At 38.6% G+C, this 13,100-nt stretch overlaps 1 protein-coding gene across 1 annotated transcript in view; it reads right to left on the bottom strand.

The window, feature by feature from the left end:
* Nucleotides 1-1,872: 1,872 nt before the first annotated feature.
* NLRC4 (NLR family CARD domain containing 4) overlaps nucleotides 1,873-13,100 on the bottom strand; it is a 33,710-nt gene continuing 22,482 nt past the window's right edge. The window contains exon 8 of the mRNA XM_065891131.1: nucleotides 1,873-2,165. Within this exon, the coding sequence (XP_065747203.1) occupies nucleotides 1,873-2,165 (293 nt within the window). The remainder of the gene's footprint in view (nucleotides 2,166-13,100) is intronic.

Here is a 13,100-nt window from a genome sequence, read left to right as displayed (position 1 = left end):
CATGAAATCTGAAGAACTGCCGTGTACTGAGTGATGATTAAGAGGTATGTGCTGCCATGCTATGCATGTCTTCTCCATCTCCAGGGGATTTTTAAAGTGCCCAGGTACTGAACACAGTTCTGTGAGATGTTAAATGCCTATTTCCTCAACACCCATTTAGAGGTAACACCTGTGCAATTGTCCTTCCAAAGGTGCTTTGATACCCACCTACACTATTTGAGAAGTTGCATATGGGTTCTGAAAGAATTGGCTCTACTTGCTGAAATTCAGTATTGCCAACTGCTTCAGGTGACATTGTTCCAGGCATTATTATATAAAGAAGTCTTATTTGCCAAGATCTGACCAGGTTCTGGATATGAAAATAAGAAGCTTGCCCAGCATAGGCCTAGATATAGTAGCCTTACTAGTAAATCTTGCCACAGAGTTACTTGAAGCTAGACAAAGAAGTAAGTTTGAATTAAGTACTTGACCCATGGTTTGTGATTAAGAGCAAGCTTCATGGAATATGATTAATCCTGTTTGAGAAATTGCTATATTATAACAGAAAAAAACACCGGACTAGAAGACAAGATTTGGATTCCGATCCTCATGCTGCCACTATATAAGTAGTTTTATAACCATGGGCAAGTCATTTAACTTCTATGAGGTTTCTCATCTGTAAAGTTAGGGTGGGAAATGAAGTAGTTGATCTGGAAACTATCAGCTCTAAAATTGTATGACTAAATCTGCCGAATATATGCCCACTTGTGAAACGGAACATTGTACCTAGTATTTCTTTTCAGTGACTACCTCAGCATACAGGCCAAGTGTTAGCTATGCCAATACCCGAGCCATTAATTGGAGATGCCATGAGAGCAGAGGGTAAACTACAGGTTGACACCATTTTGGTTTTTGTTTATTTCAGACTTGCCTCGACTTAAATCTGTTTAGATTAAACAGATTTTTCTTAGACTTCTTTCTTTGTAGGGAAGGATTATTTTTGGAGGTGGTGGGGAAAAGATTAGGGCAGGGTACCCTTAGCTTCCATAGGGTACAAAATAATGGAGTCCATTTTTTCTTTCTTCCTTAATCTCTGAAGTCACAGATGGAATTACATACACGTATCAGCAACTGGTTTAGCTACTCATTCAAGCCTCTGATTTAGCTACTCATAAACTGCCAATTTTTTGCTTAACTAAAGATTGCTGATCTTTTTGGGGAGTCTGATCTGCTTATGTAAGAAAATACTTTTTAAATTCCAAATTGTTTGAATTAAACTGTTTGAATAAAGAACATACATGGAGTTTTCTCTCTGCTTTTAAATAATTTTGGCTTGTTCTTTATTGGTAACTTTATCCCATATTCAGCAAATGCTTGTTGAGAGTATAGTACATGCCAGGCCCTGTACTAAGTAAATGTGCATACAATATATAAATTTTGCTGATCTGCTATTCTTGAGACCAAAGGGAATACAAGGATAAACAGGAGTCCCCTTCAAGTAACTGATACTCCTAGTAGAAGTGATGGGACACCAGAACTATTTATAGATGTCAAGTTAAACTCCCTCCCATTTCCTCCTCTTCTTTGGGCTTATTTTCTTGGCATCCTCCTCTTTTCCTTCTCCTTTTTATTTGAATGATGAAACTAAGAAAGTAGATTTCCGTGGAAGAGGCCAGCTAGGGAGGTGATGGTGCCACACATCATCCTGATATCAGTAAAAGAAAAAAAGTTTAGAAGGGGTGAGTTAGGCAGACACTGAAGGATATTTTTTAGGTGTATAGTGGATTGCCATTTACTTTCAGACTCTTGGACTAGATGAGCAAAGATTTTTAAATCGCCAGGCTAAAAGTAATGGGGTCCCCAGAGCATTCATGGGCTTAGGGTACCCTTTATTTAAGCAGTTACTAGTTTAAAAGCACCTTTAATAACACTGACATCATCGTCATCAAATTGCCACCCAACAAGCCTAGCTTCTTGGAGAAAAGTTAATTTGGATAGCACATGGCTAAGCTTTCTGACTAATGATGCATCAGGTAAAAGTCTTTTAGTACTGAAGTCAAAAAACACCAGTTGCTTAAGAGTCTCAAATACACTCATGAAGGCAAGCCATCCATCACTGCTCACACAATTTCCTGCCAAATCCAGCTGTTGGAAGTTTTTCAGAGGGTTCTTTTCAAAAAATGCACCTGAATAAAAAGATAGAAATAAGTATGTTAGCTGGAAGCAAAACAGCTTTTTTTTTTTTAAGAGACCATGTTTGGACTAGTGCTTTGCTTAAGAAAGAAATCAGAATTCTCTGTAGTTAGAGCAGTGATTGTGAACCTGGTCCTTTATATTTGCAAATTATATTTTTACTAAAATGTAAGGGAATCTGATAAATAGTAATTAGTATAGCAAACCAATATAAATGAATTATATATTTTTCCCTTTTCCTGACTCTTCCAGGAAATGGAAAATTGCTTAAAAATTGAGGCATGAGAGATGCAATTAAGACATTCAGTACCTGTTTTCAAAACTGGAGTTGGACTTCGACAATATTAGGTCATTTCCTCTTCTGAAGAAGCAAACACTACCTAACTATTGTTTCTTTGGATATGGAATATTCCTAACTGTGAACTTGAGTAAGTAAGTTCCTTCAGTATCTCAAGATTTGGAGCTTTGGTCTTATTTTTAACCCTCCCTAGACTCCTCAGGAACTTACTCTTTTCCTTACAGAATAGGGCACTCTAAAGTACCTCCTACAAAGGGAAAGTAGACATCCTAGCCATTACCATGAAATCAAAGATAACACCCTAAGGAATGGAGGAGTAAAGAAAAAGTAGGTTTCTGGGTCTGAAAGACTGCACAGAGCAAAGCCACCCCAACTGCCTGGCCTGCCCACTTCTGAGTATTATAGGAGAGGGGAATAAAGCTCTGTGTTCTGTAAGCCAAGTGTGGTTTGGTCTTTTGTTACACCAGCTTAGCCTGTGCCCAGCCTAGCTCATGCATAGGGCCTCACTTTCTCCTCTCTTTCTCCTTCCCATAATGAGCCCTTCTCTCTTCCTTATAGGTAACTTTCTTCCTGCTCTCTCTTATCCCTCATGTTCAAGTCCTTTCTGCCTCTGCTGTCTTTCCCATATGCCTCCCAGCATGGCATGTGGTCAGTCAAAATACTGGTTGCCAGTTAGCGTGTCTGTATATAAGGCTCCTTCCCCAAAGAGCAACTTCATTTCTCCTTCCCAACTAGTAGAACAGATTTCACCACCTAAAAGGAACTTTAATAGAGAAGAATTTCAAGCCCATTCCATCCTCAGAGGGTAAGCTCTTTATACAGGCTGTCTGCCAAGCTTAAAGAATAAGAGAGCTTCTTGCATAATTACTAGAATGTGCGCAAGCAAAAGAACCAAGAACAAGCAATATAATCCATAATCAAGGGCATGCATTTTGTTCATTTAATCTGCAGAGGAGCAGACTACTGAGAAAAGAGGAATCTGTGACATTTAGAGCTGTAGGCTATACATGGGCTGTGGAGAACACAAGTGGCTTGATCCAAATTTCAGGCAGAATCTCAAATCCTCTGGGTAGAAGGATTCTGATCCTTGAAGGTCCCTTCATCCTAAACAAAACTCTAGTGTTGCCAGAGACCACCCTGTAGTTCCCCTGACCCAGAGCTCTTACCATTTATTTATTCAGCAAACATTTTTGTGCTAGGTGTACCCCGGATTGTGCTAGGTGCTGGGGTTATGTAAAAGGACATACATGGTCTCTGTCTCATTGGGCTTATAATATAGTGCGAAAACATACATTATAAAGTAATTCCTGGCACAACATTGTAAATCAACTATACTTCAATAAAAATAAATAAATTTTAAAAAAAGTAATTAGATGGGTGTTAGGTGCTGTGGTAGGTCAGGGTGCCCTGGGAGCACACAAAGGCAATAGGCTTTGCAACTCCACTTTGTTTCCAGAGCAGTGGCAATTGGGCTTACATGCTTCAGGAGTAAGGATCCTTCTCAGGTAGTATTGAATTGCCTCCAAGGAAAGGCTCCACAAAGGAAGAGTCTATTTTTCTTTCCTCATCACCCACAGTGAACCTAACCCCCTCCCTGAGGTGCACAGAGCTTCCTATCAACTTGTGCCTCACTCTAAAATGAGAAGAGAACAGTATAGGAATACCAGAGAATTGAGAACAGCCGCCAACAAGGAAGGCTGTTCCTTTGACTAAAAGCCAAACAAAAATGAGGCAACATAGGGAACAGGAGAAACTAACATCAAAAACCTAGTTTTTTTCAGAGACCCTAAAAAGTTACTGTGTCTAACACAACAAAAATAAGATGCTATTTTTTTAAAAGAATACAATTAGAAAACAAGAAAGAGCACTTGGAAAATTATCAGGATCCATGTGGCAGAATGATTTGGCCCAGGATTTACCACTGAGCTAGAACATGAGTACGGTCTGTGGTGGTTTTTTTTTTTTTTTTTTTTTTTTTTTGAGAGCAAACTGGATAATGGAGTTCAGATGTGATGGCTGTCTTTTTGAGAACATGCTGGATAAGAGAGTTCCGCCTCAAACATTTAAATCAAACTATGTCATCTAAAAAAGGGTTAAGTTAAAACAGGTGAAATAGATCCCTGAGCTAGCAATGATTTCTTTCTGATAGTCCCAGATTGCTGATGGGCTAGAAACAAAATTTTGGGAGTCAGAATTTTAAAATGGCACTTAAAGCTTTAAGATTAAATGTAATCTCTAAGGAAGAAGAGCAGAGAACCTACGACCAAGTTTTAAGAGAAATTTGGAGCATTTAATATCTATGTAGAGGAATTGCCATTGCAAAGGACACTGAGAAGTAACCAAGGTAGCATGGAAGTCAAGAGCACATTTCAAAAAGGAGGGGGAGTGCTCAGTGTCAACTTTTACACAGGTAAGTGAAACACTTTGGAAATTTTCCATTGAATTAAGACACATGCAGGTGTGTAGAGAATCAGCTGGAATGAGTAGGAAGCAGAGGATGATCAGGAAGTGGAGATGTACTGAGGGTACATAAATTTTTGCCTCGAAGGGAAAGACAGGGGTTGATAGATAGCCATAGTAGGAAGATAGGAGTCAGGAAGAGTTTTATTTAAAATGAGAGAGATTTGAGCGTCTTTAAAAACTGATAGATAATGAAAAAAAAACTGATAGGAAAGAGTCAGTAAAGAGGTGCATAATTGGTGAAATGCTGTCCTTGAACAGGAATGAGGGCAGGGCTGGGATCTGAAGCACAGGTAGAGCACAGAGACTGCCCTTAGATAGGAGGGGAGAGACCTACTATAATGTAACAGGACGGAAAAAAGAATCACATCCACTGTGAAATAGTGGAAGACTGGTGGATTAAGGAGAATAAAGTTTGAAATTGTTTATTTAGAGAGTGCTGCATACAGAGGCACAGTAAGATTGCCAGGAAATGTTGAGAGATTGTTTATTGTTTTAATGGACCTCATGTATTCAGAATTGGATAGGTCACTAATTTCACCTGTTCACTCATGAATCTATCACTTGGCCTGAGAATAAGAACATGGGTAAAAACTAGGATCTACTATGTGGTATCCCCCTATTGTACTCGTCTGCCACCTTGTGACCCAAAGAAACTACTATTCTGATGTAGAGTTTATCATTCTTTTGTATTTTTTAAAATGTGGTTTTGACAAGCACTCTATGTCTAAAAAATACATTGCTTAGGATATACTTTTATGGACTTTTGGGGGAGATATACACATACCATAAAATTCACCCTTTTAAAGTGTAACTGTAGTGGGTTTTAGTATATTCACAAAGTTGTACACTACTATATAATTCCAGGACATTTTAATCATCCCCAAGAATAAACTCCACAGTCACTAGCATTCATTCCCACCCTACCCCCGACATTGGCAACCATTAATCTACTTTCTTTTACTATAGATTTGCCTATTTTGGACATTTCATATAAATGGAGTCATACCATAATGTGGTCTTTTGTGACTGGTTTCTTTCACTTAGTATGATATTTTCAAGGTTCATCCATGTTATAGTGTATTCTAATACTTCATTCTTTTTATGGCTGAATAATACTCTATTATATGGATATATCACATTTTGTTTATCCATTCAGTAGTGATGGACATTTGGTTTGTCCAAACATGCTATGAACATTGCTGTACAAGTTTTTGTATGGACATATATTTTCATTTTCTCTTGGGTACCTCAGGGTGCAATTGGTAACTCTATGTTTAACCTTTTGAAGAGGTGCCAGAATGTTTTCCTATTCTAAAATTGAATGTTTCCAATTTCTCTTATGTCCTTGTCAACACTTATTACCTGTTTTATTATAACCGTCCCAGTGGGTTGCAAGAGGCATTTCACTGTGGCTTTGATTTGCATTTCCCTGATGGCTAATGATGTTGAGCATCTTTTCTGATGCTTATTAGCCATTTATGTATCTTCTTTGGAGAAATGCCTATTCAGATCCTTTGCCTTTCTAAACATTGAGTTGTCTTTTTATCAATGAGTTGTAAGAGTTCTTTATATATTCTAGATAGTAGTCCTTTATCAGATATGTGATATGAGTAAAGCCACTACAAACATACATGTGCTTATGTCTCCATTTTGATTAATGAAATTATTTGTGTTGCTCTGTTTTTTCTTGATCAGTCTTGCTTAATTTTTATCTATTTTGTTACTCTTTTTAAAGAACCAACTTTAAGCTTTACTAGTCTTTTTTTAATTGTATTTTTGTTTTCTATTTCATTGATTTATACTCATGTTTATTGTATTGGGGTTTACTCTGTTTTTCTGGCTTCTTAAATTAGAAACTTACTAATTTTCCAGCCTTTTCTTATATAAGTATTTAAGATGATGAGAATTTTATTCAAGCCCTGTTTTTGCTGCATACCACAAGTTTCGTTATATAATGCTTTCTTACCATTTGCTCTAAATATTTTTGTTGAAACTTGTCACTATAAACTTGTAGTGTACCTATCTGCCAAATTGTGTGATTTTCCCCAGTAACCTGAGTGTAGGTACAGAAAAAGTGGAAAATTAAGGACAATCCAGGTTTTCAGTTTTGCCAGCAAATACACTGTATCTAATTTCATACCTTTCCGCCACATCTCATTTTCTCCCTGCATCTCATTAAGTAGTCTTTCTTTATTTAGAGACTCCACCTCTCATTATACTTTCTTCATTTCACTATTGTATCTGTCACACACATCCATCACTAACTGTCATTGCCTACACTGACTTGTAATACTGTGGGCCATGAGAGTTTCAGCTATTGTGACAAGAATGTTTGCAGGATGAAGGGTGGAATTTAAACTAAGTAGGAAGGGAAGTCGAGATAGACAGGGGCTATTCAGTAAGTAGATAGTAGTGAACTCAACAGACGGGAAGTCCCAATGAAGTAAAATGAACTGGTGATGAGTCATTGAGTAACCAGGATGGAAATTTAGAAGGTTGTTGTTTGAGAATGGATTATCTGAATTTAATATCTCAGAGGTAGAACAATTTTAAGTGGAATTTTCATAATCTGATAATTCCATGCTCACAGATGGGTGAAGGAGAATGGAAGAGAAGGACCAAAGAGGAGGTTCCTGAGTGTTGCCTGAGTAGCTTCACAAAAGGAGTGAAGTCTTCTAGGTGGATGACCAGAGTTAGAGGGTGAGGAATTCTGTAAGACAGTTGCCAAAGGCTTCAGTGAATAAGAAAAGGTGACAAGAAGTTCAGAATTCATAGCAATAACAAAGGACAAACCATAGTCCAGTTAAATGGCCTAAGCTTCATGGGAGTAGGAATCCTTAATGAGGTTGGAGAAGGAGTGGACTAGAAGGGCAGAATGAGAATCAAGGAGAACCTCACCTTGCCTTTGAACTCTGAGAGGCATAAAAATCAAGAAAATAAAAAGTGACTAAACAGCTGTAGGGGAGAACCAGGTTTCAGTTAGGACCAGGAGGTGTCTAAAACCTTTGGTAAAAAGGTACTTTTCTGAAAATACTCCCTATGTCTCCAGTGCATCTCCCCTACCCTGTATCGCATTAAATACTTCCTATGACATATTTCCTCCTTACTTCTTCCTATGTAGCCCTTATTTCATTAGACTCCCCATCTCTTATTACCAGTCTGCATTTTCTTATCCCATTTCAAGGCATATTGCATCTCATCCATCACATATACCATCACTAAATGGGGATGGGAATCCCAAAGCCAGGTCTGATCCAGGAGAGGTGTTATGGACCAGAGCCAGGAAACTTATGCTAGAGGCTTGAACAATTGGTTGGTTCAGATATAGTAAAGAGGTTGTGAAATCATACAAGTGTATTTTAGAATTTTTGGTTGATTTTATATATAAGAAAATAGCATTTACTATAATTGGGTTTCTAAGAACCCAAGCTAGCCTATATCTCATGGCAAATTGCGGAAGTGCTGTAAGTTAATTTGTTCATTCATACAACAAATATTTATTGAGTTTGGGATATATGCTCAATACCAAGTCTAATGGCCTGGGCCTGTTCTCAAAGACCTCACAGTTTAGTGGGGCAGACAGACATATGAATACATTCTCTAAATTCAAATGGTAAGTGCTCTAATAAAAATAAATTCCTGTATATAATAATGAAAACCACTATTTTTTAAAACCTGAATTGAATATAAGAACATTGGAAGACTGACATGTGTACTAAAGCTGAACATATTCTTACCTATAATCTTTACCTGTAATCCAAACCCACTCCTACATAGATACCAAGCAGAAATGTGGCCATTTGTTCACCAAAAGATATATACAAGGTTGTTCATAGCAGCACTATTCACAATATTCAAAAACTAAAAATTACTCAAATTATCAACAGTAGAATGGGAAAATCAGTTGAGGTATGTTCACACAATAGAAGATTTTACAACAATGAGAATGAATGAACCATGACTACACATAATAATATGGATGAATTTCACACACATGATGTTCAACCAAAGAAAACACAAAAGAATACATACTACATGATTCCATTTATATAAAATTCAAAAACAGTCAAGACCAATCTATGATGTTAGAAGTCCGGATAGCAGTTACCCTTGGGAGAAGGGAGCTATAAAGCTGACAATCTTCTGTTTCTTGATCTGGGTACTAGTTACATGGGTATGTGAACCTTATGAAAATTTCTTGTACTATCTACTTAGGATTTGTACACATTTCTGTGGGTATGTTATACTTCAATTAAAAAGTACAAAAACAAAATGAACCCTAATTCTGGCTTCATCTGCCTTTTAACATGATTCATATTATGGAGGAAATAAATCTTTTCTTCTCTTTGATGTTTATAGAGCCCAGTGGTGGAGAGGTAGAGGAGAGACCTGGAACTGAAGCCTGTTGTTTATAGAGCACATTAATATATCTTTGGCTATGTGAAGGAAGGTCCTGAACCGAGCTTGGGCTTAGGGTGCTAGATATAATTGAATTACTCATCATAATAACATGGAGGGATTTTTTGTTTGTTTGTTTTGGATTGCTGGGGTCTGTAAGAGATGGGGATGGAGGAAGACAGGGCAGTTGACAGGCAACTAGAGCCTGAATTGGCAGAAATGTTCTTGCATCTCATTGGGAATGGGGAAGTGCCAATATTAAATTTAATCTGCTATTCAGAACTATCATGTAATCCCACCCTTCCCAATTACTTATAAGCATTCAGTAAATCTGCTACATCTATAATTATACTGGGGCCTTCCAGTAGAAATTAAGGATAAGTGACTGTTCTACTGATCTGAGTGACTTGGAGCAGCGGTCCCCAACCTTTATGGCATCAGGGACTGGTTTTGTGGAAGACAATTTTTCCACGGACAGGGGAGCGGGTGTGGGTTGGTGGGTGGAGATGGCTCAGGCGGTAATGGGGAGCAGTGGATGAAGCTTTGCTCACTGGCCCGCCCCTCGCCTCCTGCTGTGCGGCCCAGTTCCTAACAGGCCGAGGACCAGTACTGGTCTGCAGGCCCGGGGGTTGGGGACCCCTGACTTGGAGGGTAGGGAAAGGAATCACTGCAGGAGGCAAGATTACACAGATCTAGAGTCACACAAGAGCAGAAATGCAGAGCCAGAAATGACCATGGAAACAGAAGCCCTGGATCCAGGATATGGATTAGAGCAGTGGGGTTTTTTTTAATAACCATTTTTAAAATTGAAGTATAGTTAATTTACAATGTTGTGTTAGTTTCAGGTGTACACCAAATTGATTGTTCTATATATATATATATATATATATATGTGTGTATGTATATTTTTTCTTTCTCAGATTATTTAACATTATATGTTATTACAAGATATTGAATATAGTTCCCTGTGTTGTACAGTAGGTCCTTCTTGCCCATCTATTTTATGTATAGTAGTGTGTATATGTTAATCCCAAATTCTCCCCCTGCCCCCGCTGTCCCCTTTGGTAACCATAAGATTGTTTTCTATGTCTGTGAGTCTATTTCTGTTCTGTAAATAAGTATTTGCATCATTTTTTTAGATTCCACATATAAGTGATATCATATGATATTTGTCTTTCTCTGACTTACTTCACTTAATATGATCATCTCTAGATCCATCCATGTTGCTGCAAGTGGCATTATTTCATGCTTTTTATGGCTAAGTAATATTCCATTGTATATATGCACCACATCTTCTTTATGCATTCATCTGTCAATGAACATTTAGGTTGCTTCCACGTCTCGGCTTTTGTAAATAGTGCTATGAACACTGGGGTACATGTATCTTTTTGAATTAGAGTTTTCTCAGGATATATGCCCAGGACTAGGATTGCTGGATCATATGGTAACTCTATTTTTAGTTTTTAAAGGAACCTCCATACCGTTTTCCACAGTGGCTGCACCAACTTACATTCCTACCAACAGTGAAACAGGGTTCCTTTTTTGGATAAGTGCTTTTTCTTAAGCTTCAGGGTATCCCCTCCTTTAGAGGAACATGAGATGAATTTAATGGATTGCAATCAGCATTTGTTTTAAGTGAAATTGGATAGATAGTAAGAATAGAAAATAACAGAGTGTATCACACATAGCAAAAGATAATTACTTTCTGTGAAACTTTAAAAATGTATATGTATGTGTGTACTGGATCATGAGATAAAATATATTTTTAAAATGTGGGTGCTAGTCAAAAAAAGTTCAAAAGACTCAGGACAAGAGGCTTAAAACAACCATCTAGGTTATGTATAGCGGTGCAGAAGAGGGAGCATAAGGAGACTGTTTCACCAAGAAGGAGATATGTCAGCTTGGTCTTAAAGGACTATAGGAGGAGGTGAAGGACTTCCTAGAGGGAGTGCATATACAAAGGCATTTCTGGGAACTAGCAAGAGTTCCATGAGGATGGAACCTCACATAGGTGGGGAGGCATGCAGAAGATGAAGGTGGAGAGGAAGGTGTATTGAAACTCTGTTATAAAGGGTCTTATACATCAGAAGCGAGCAGGTTATATTTTATTTTGCAGGCTAAGGAAGATCTTTTTTAAAGGAAAATGACCCTAGCATCTGGTTCCCCTTGAAGCCCCCCAGAGGATAATGATCATAGATAGTACCATTTATTGAGCATATACAGTGGGTCAGTGTTGAACTTCTTACTTAATATGCATTAGCTCAATTACGGATTAGCACAATAACCTCTCATATGGGAGACATCATAATTTTCCCCATTTGACAGATGAGCAAACTGAGGCTCAGAGACTTCACGTTGCTGCAGACCATACCTCTATCAAGCAGAAGGGATGGGCAGGTCTGTCTGACTCCAAAACAAATGCACCTAACCACTTCATAATGATAGAGCCTCTAGAGGGGCCTGACAGATAGCAGTCTTATCACCTGGCTAGAGAGCAAAGGCAGAGAACGCTTGGCTTTCACTCTTCAGCTTATGCCTCAAGCCCAAGTAGACTGCTTTTTATACCTCTGGGAGGTGGAGGAAATGGCTGGAGGAGAGCCATGCCAGCACCTACACTCTCTCCCTCCTTTCATCAACTCTTCTGTCTCTAACCCTCTCCCTGCTTCAGTATGAGAACCTTCTGATGTCCCTGTTTCTTTATAAAACAGGGATAATAATGTTAGGTTTTATTAGATATATAATGATAATTCCACAAGTTCTTTTTAAAAACACTTTGAGAACAAATCAGCAACTACTGTTGAGTGTTCATTTAGTCATTTTTTTCACTTGCATTTTGGGGTACATCATGACAGTTAAATTTCCAAGAGTCAGCTGTCTTCTGTTATGTTTAAATTTCTCATTTACATATGGAAGTGATTAGCCACTAGGCTATTAAAGTAAAATGGCAAATCACTGCCTAGCTTAGTTCTTAATAAACACACCATCTCCTTCTCTGGTCTCGATGGCCAGCCTTAGAAGTGGGCAAATTAAGCAACTACCTACTTAAAGATTTCAAAGATGGTAAAAGGTCTTTACCTAAAAATGCCTCCCCCACCTGTAATTCTAATTCTATACACTCCCCAACAGCCTCCTTGAAGAAAAGACATATCCTTTCCAACTTGCTTTAGGTATGAAGTTACCTGAGAGGGATTATTTATTAGCTAACTAATTAGTCTGTCACAAAAGGCACCTGCTTCCAACATCAACCGGAATGGCAGGGAAGCCTGAAAGAATGACAGCCAAGATGATATGATTTGGTGGGTTAAGGAAAGTGAGGGGGTAGAGGAGGTGGAAGTAGAGTTAGAAATTAAGGGAAGGAAAGATCCATAACTTGGAGCACCACTAAGAAAGGCAAAATCTTTGGGCAGGCCTCTCCAGGAGACTACAAGACCAGCAGCCATGTGGCTGACAGGGTCTTGGTGCTCCAGCCAGCTGTCAGGCCTGTGCCTCTGAGGTGCGAGACCTGAGTTCAGGACATTCGTCCACCAGAGACCTCCCAGCTCCATGTGATATCAAATGGCAAAAGCTCTCCCAGAGATCTCCATCTCAATGCCAAGACCCAGCTCCACTCAACAACCAGCAAGATACAGTGCTGGACGCCCCATGCCAAACAACCAGCAAGACAGGAACACAGCCCTATCCATTAGCAGAGAGGCTGCCTAAAATCATAACAAGGTCACAGACACCCCAAAACACACCTGCAGACACAGTCCTGCCCACCAGAAAGACA

The sequence above is a fragment of the Phocoena phocoena genome, chromosome 14 (genome assembly GCF_963924675.1).
Source record: "Phocoena phocoena chromosome 14, mPhoPho1.1, whole genome shotgun sequence".
NCBI classification, from domain to species: Eukaryota; Metazoa; Chordata; class Mammalia; order Artiodactyla; family Phocoenidae; genus Phocoena; species Phocoena phocoena.
This window is presented reverse-complemented; position numbering and strand designations above follow the sequence as displayed.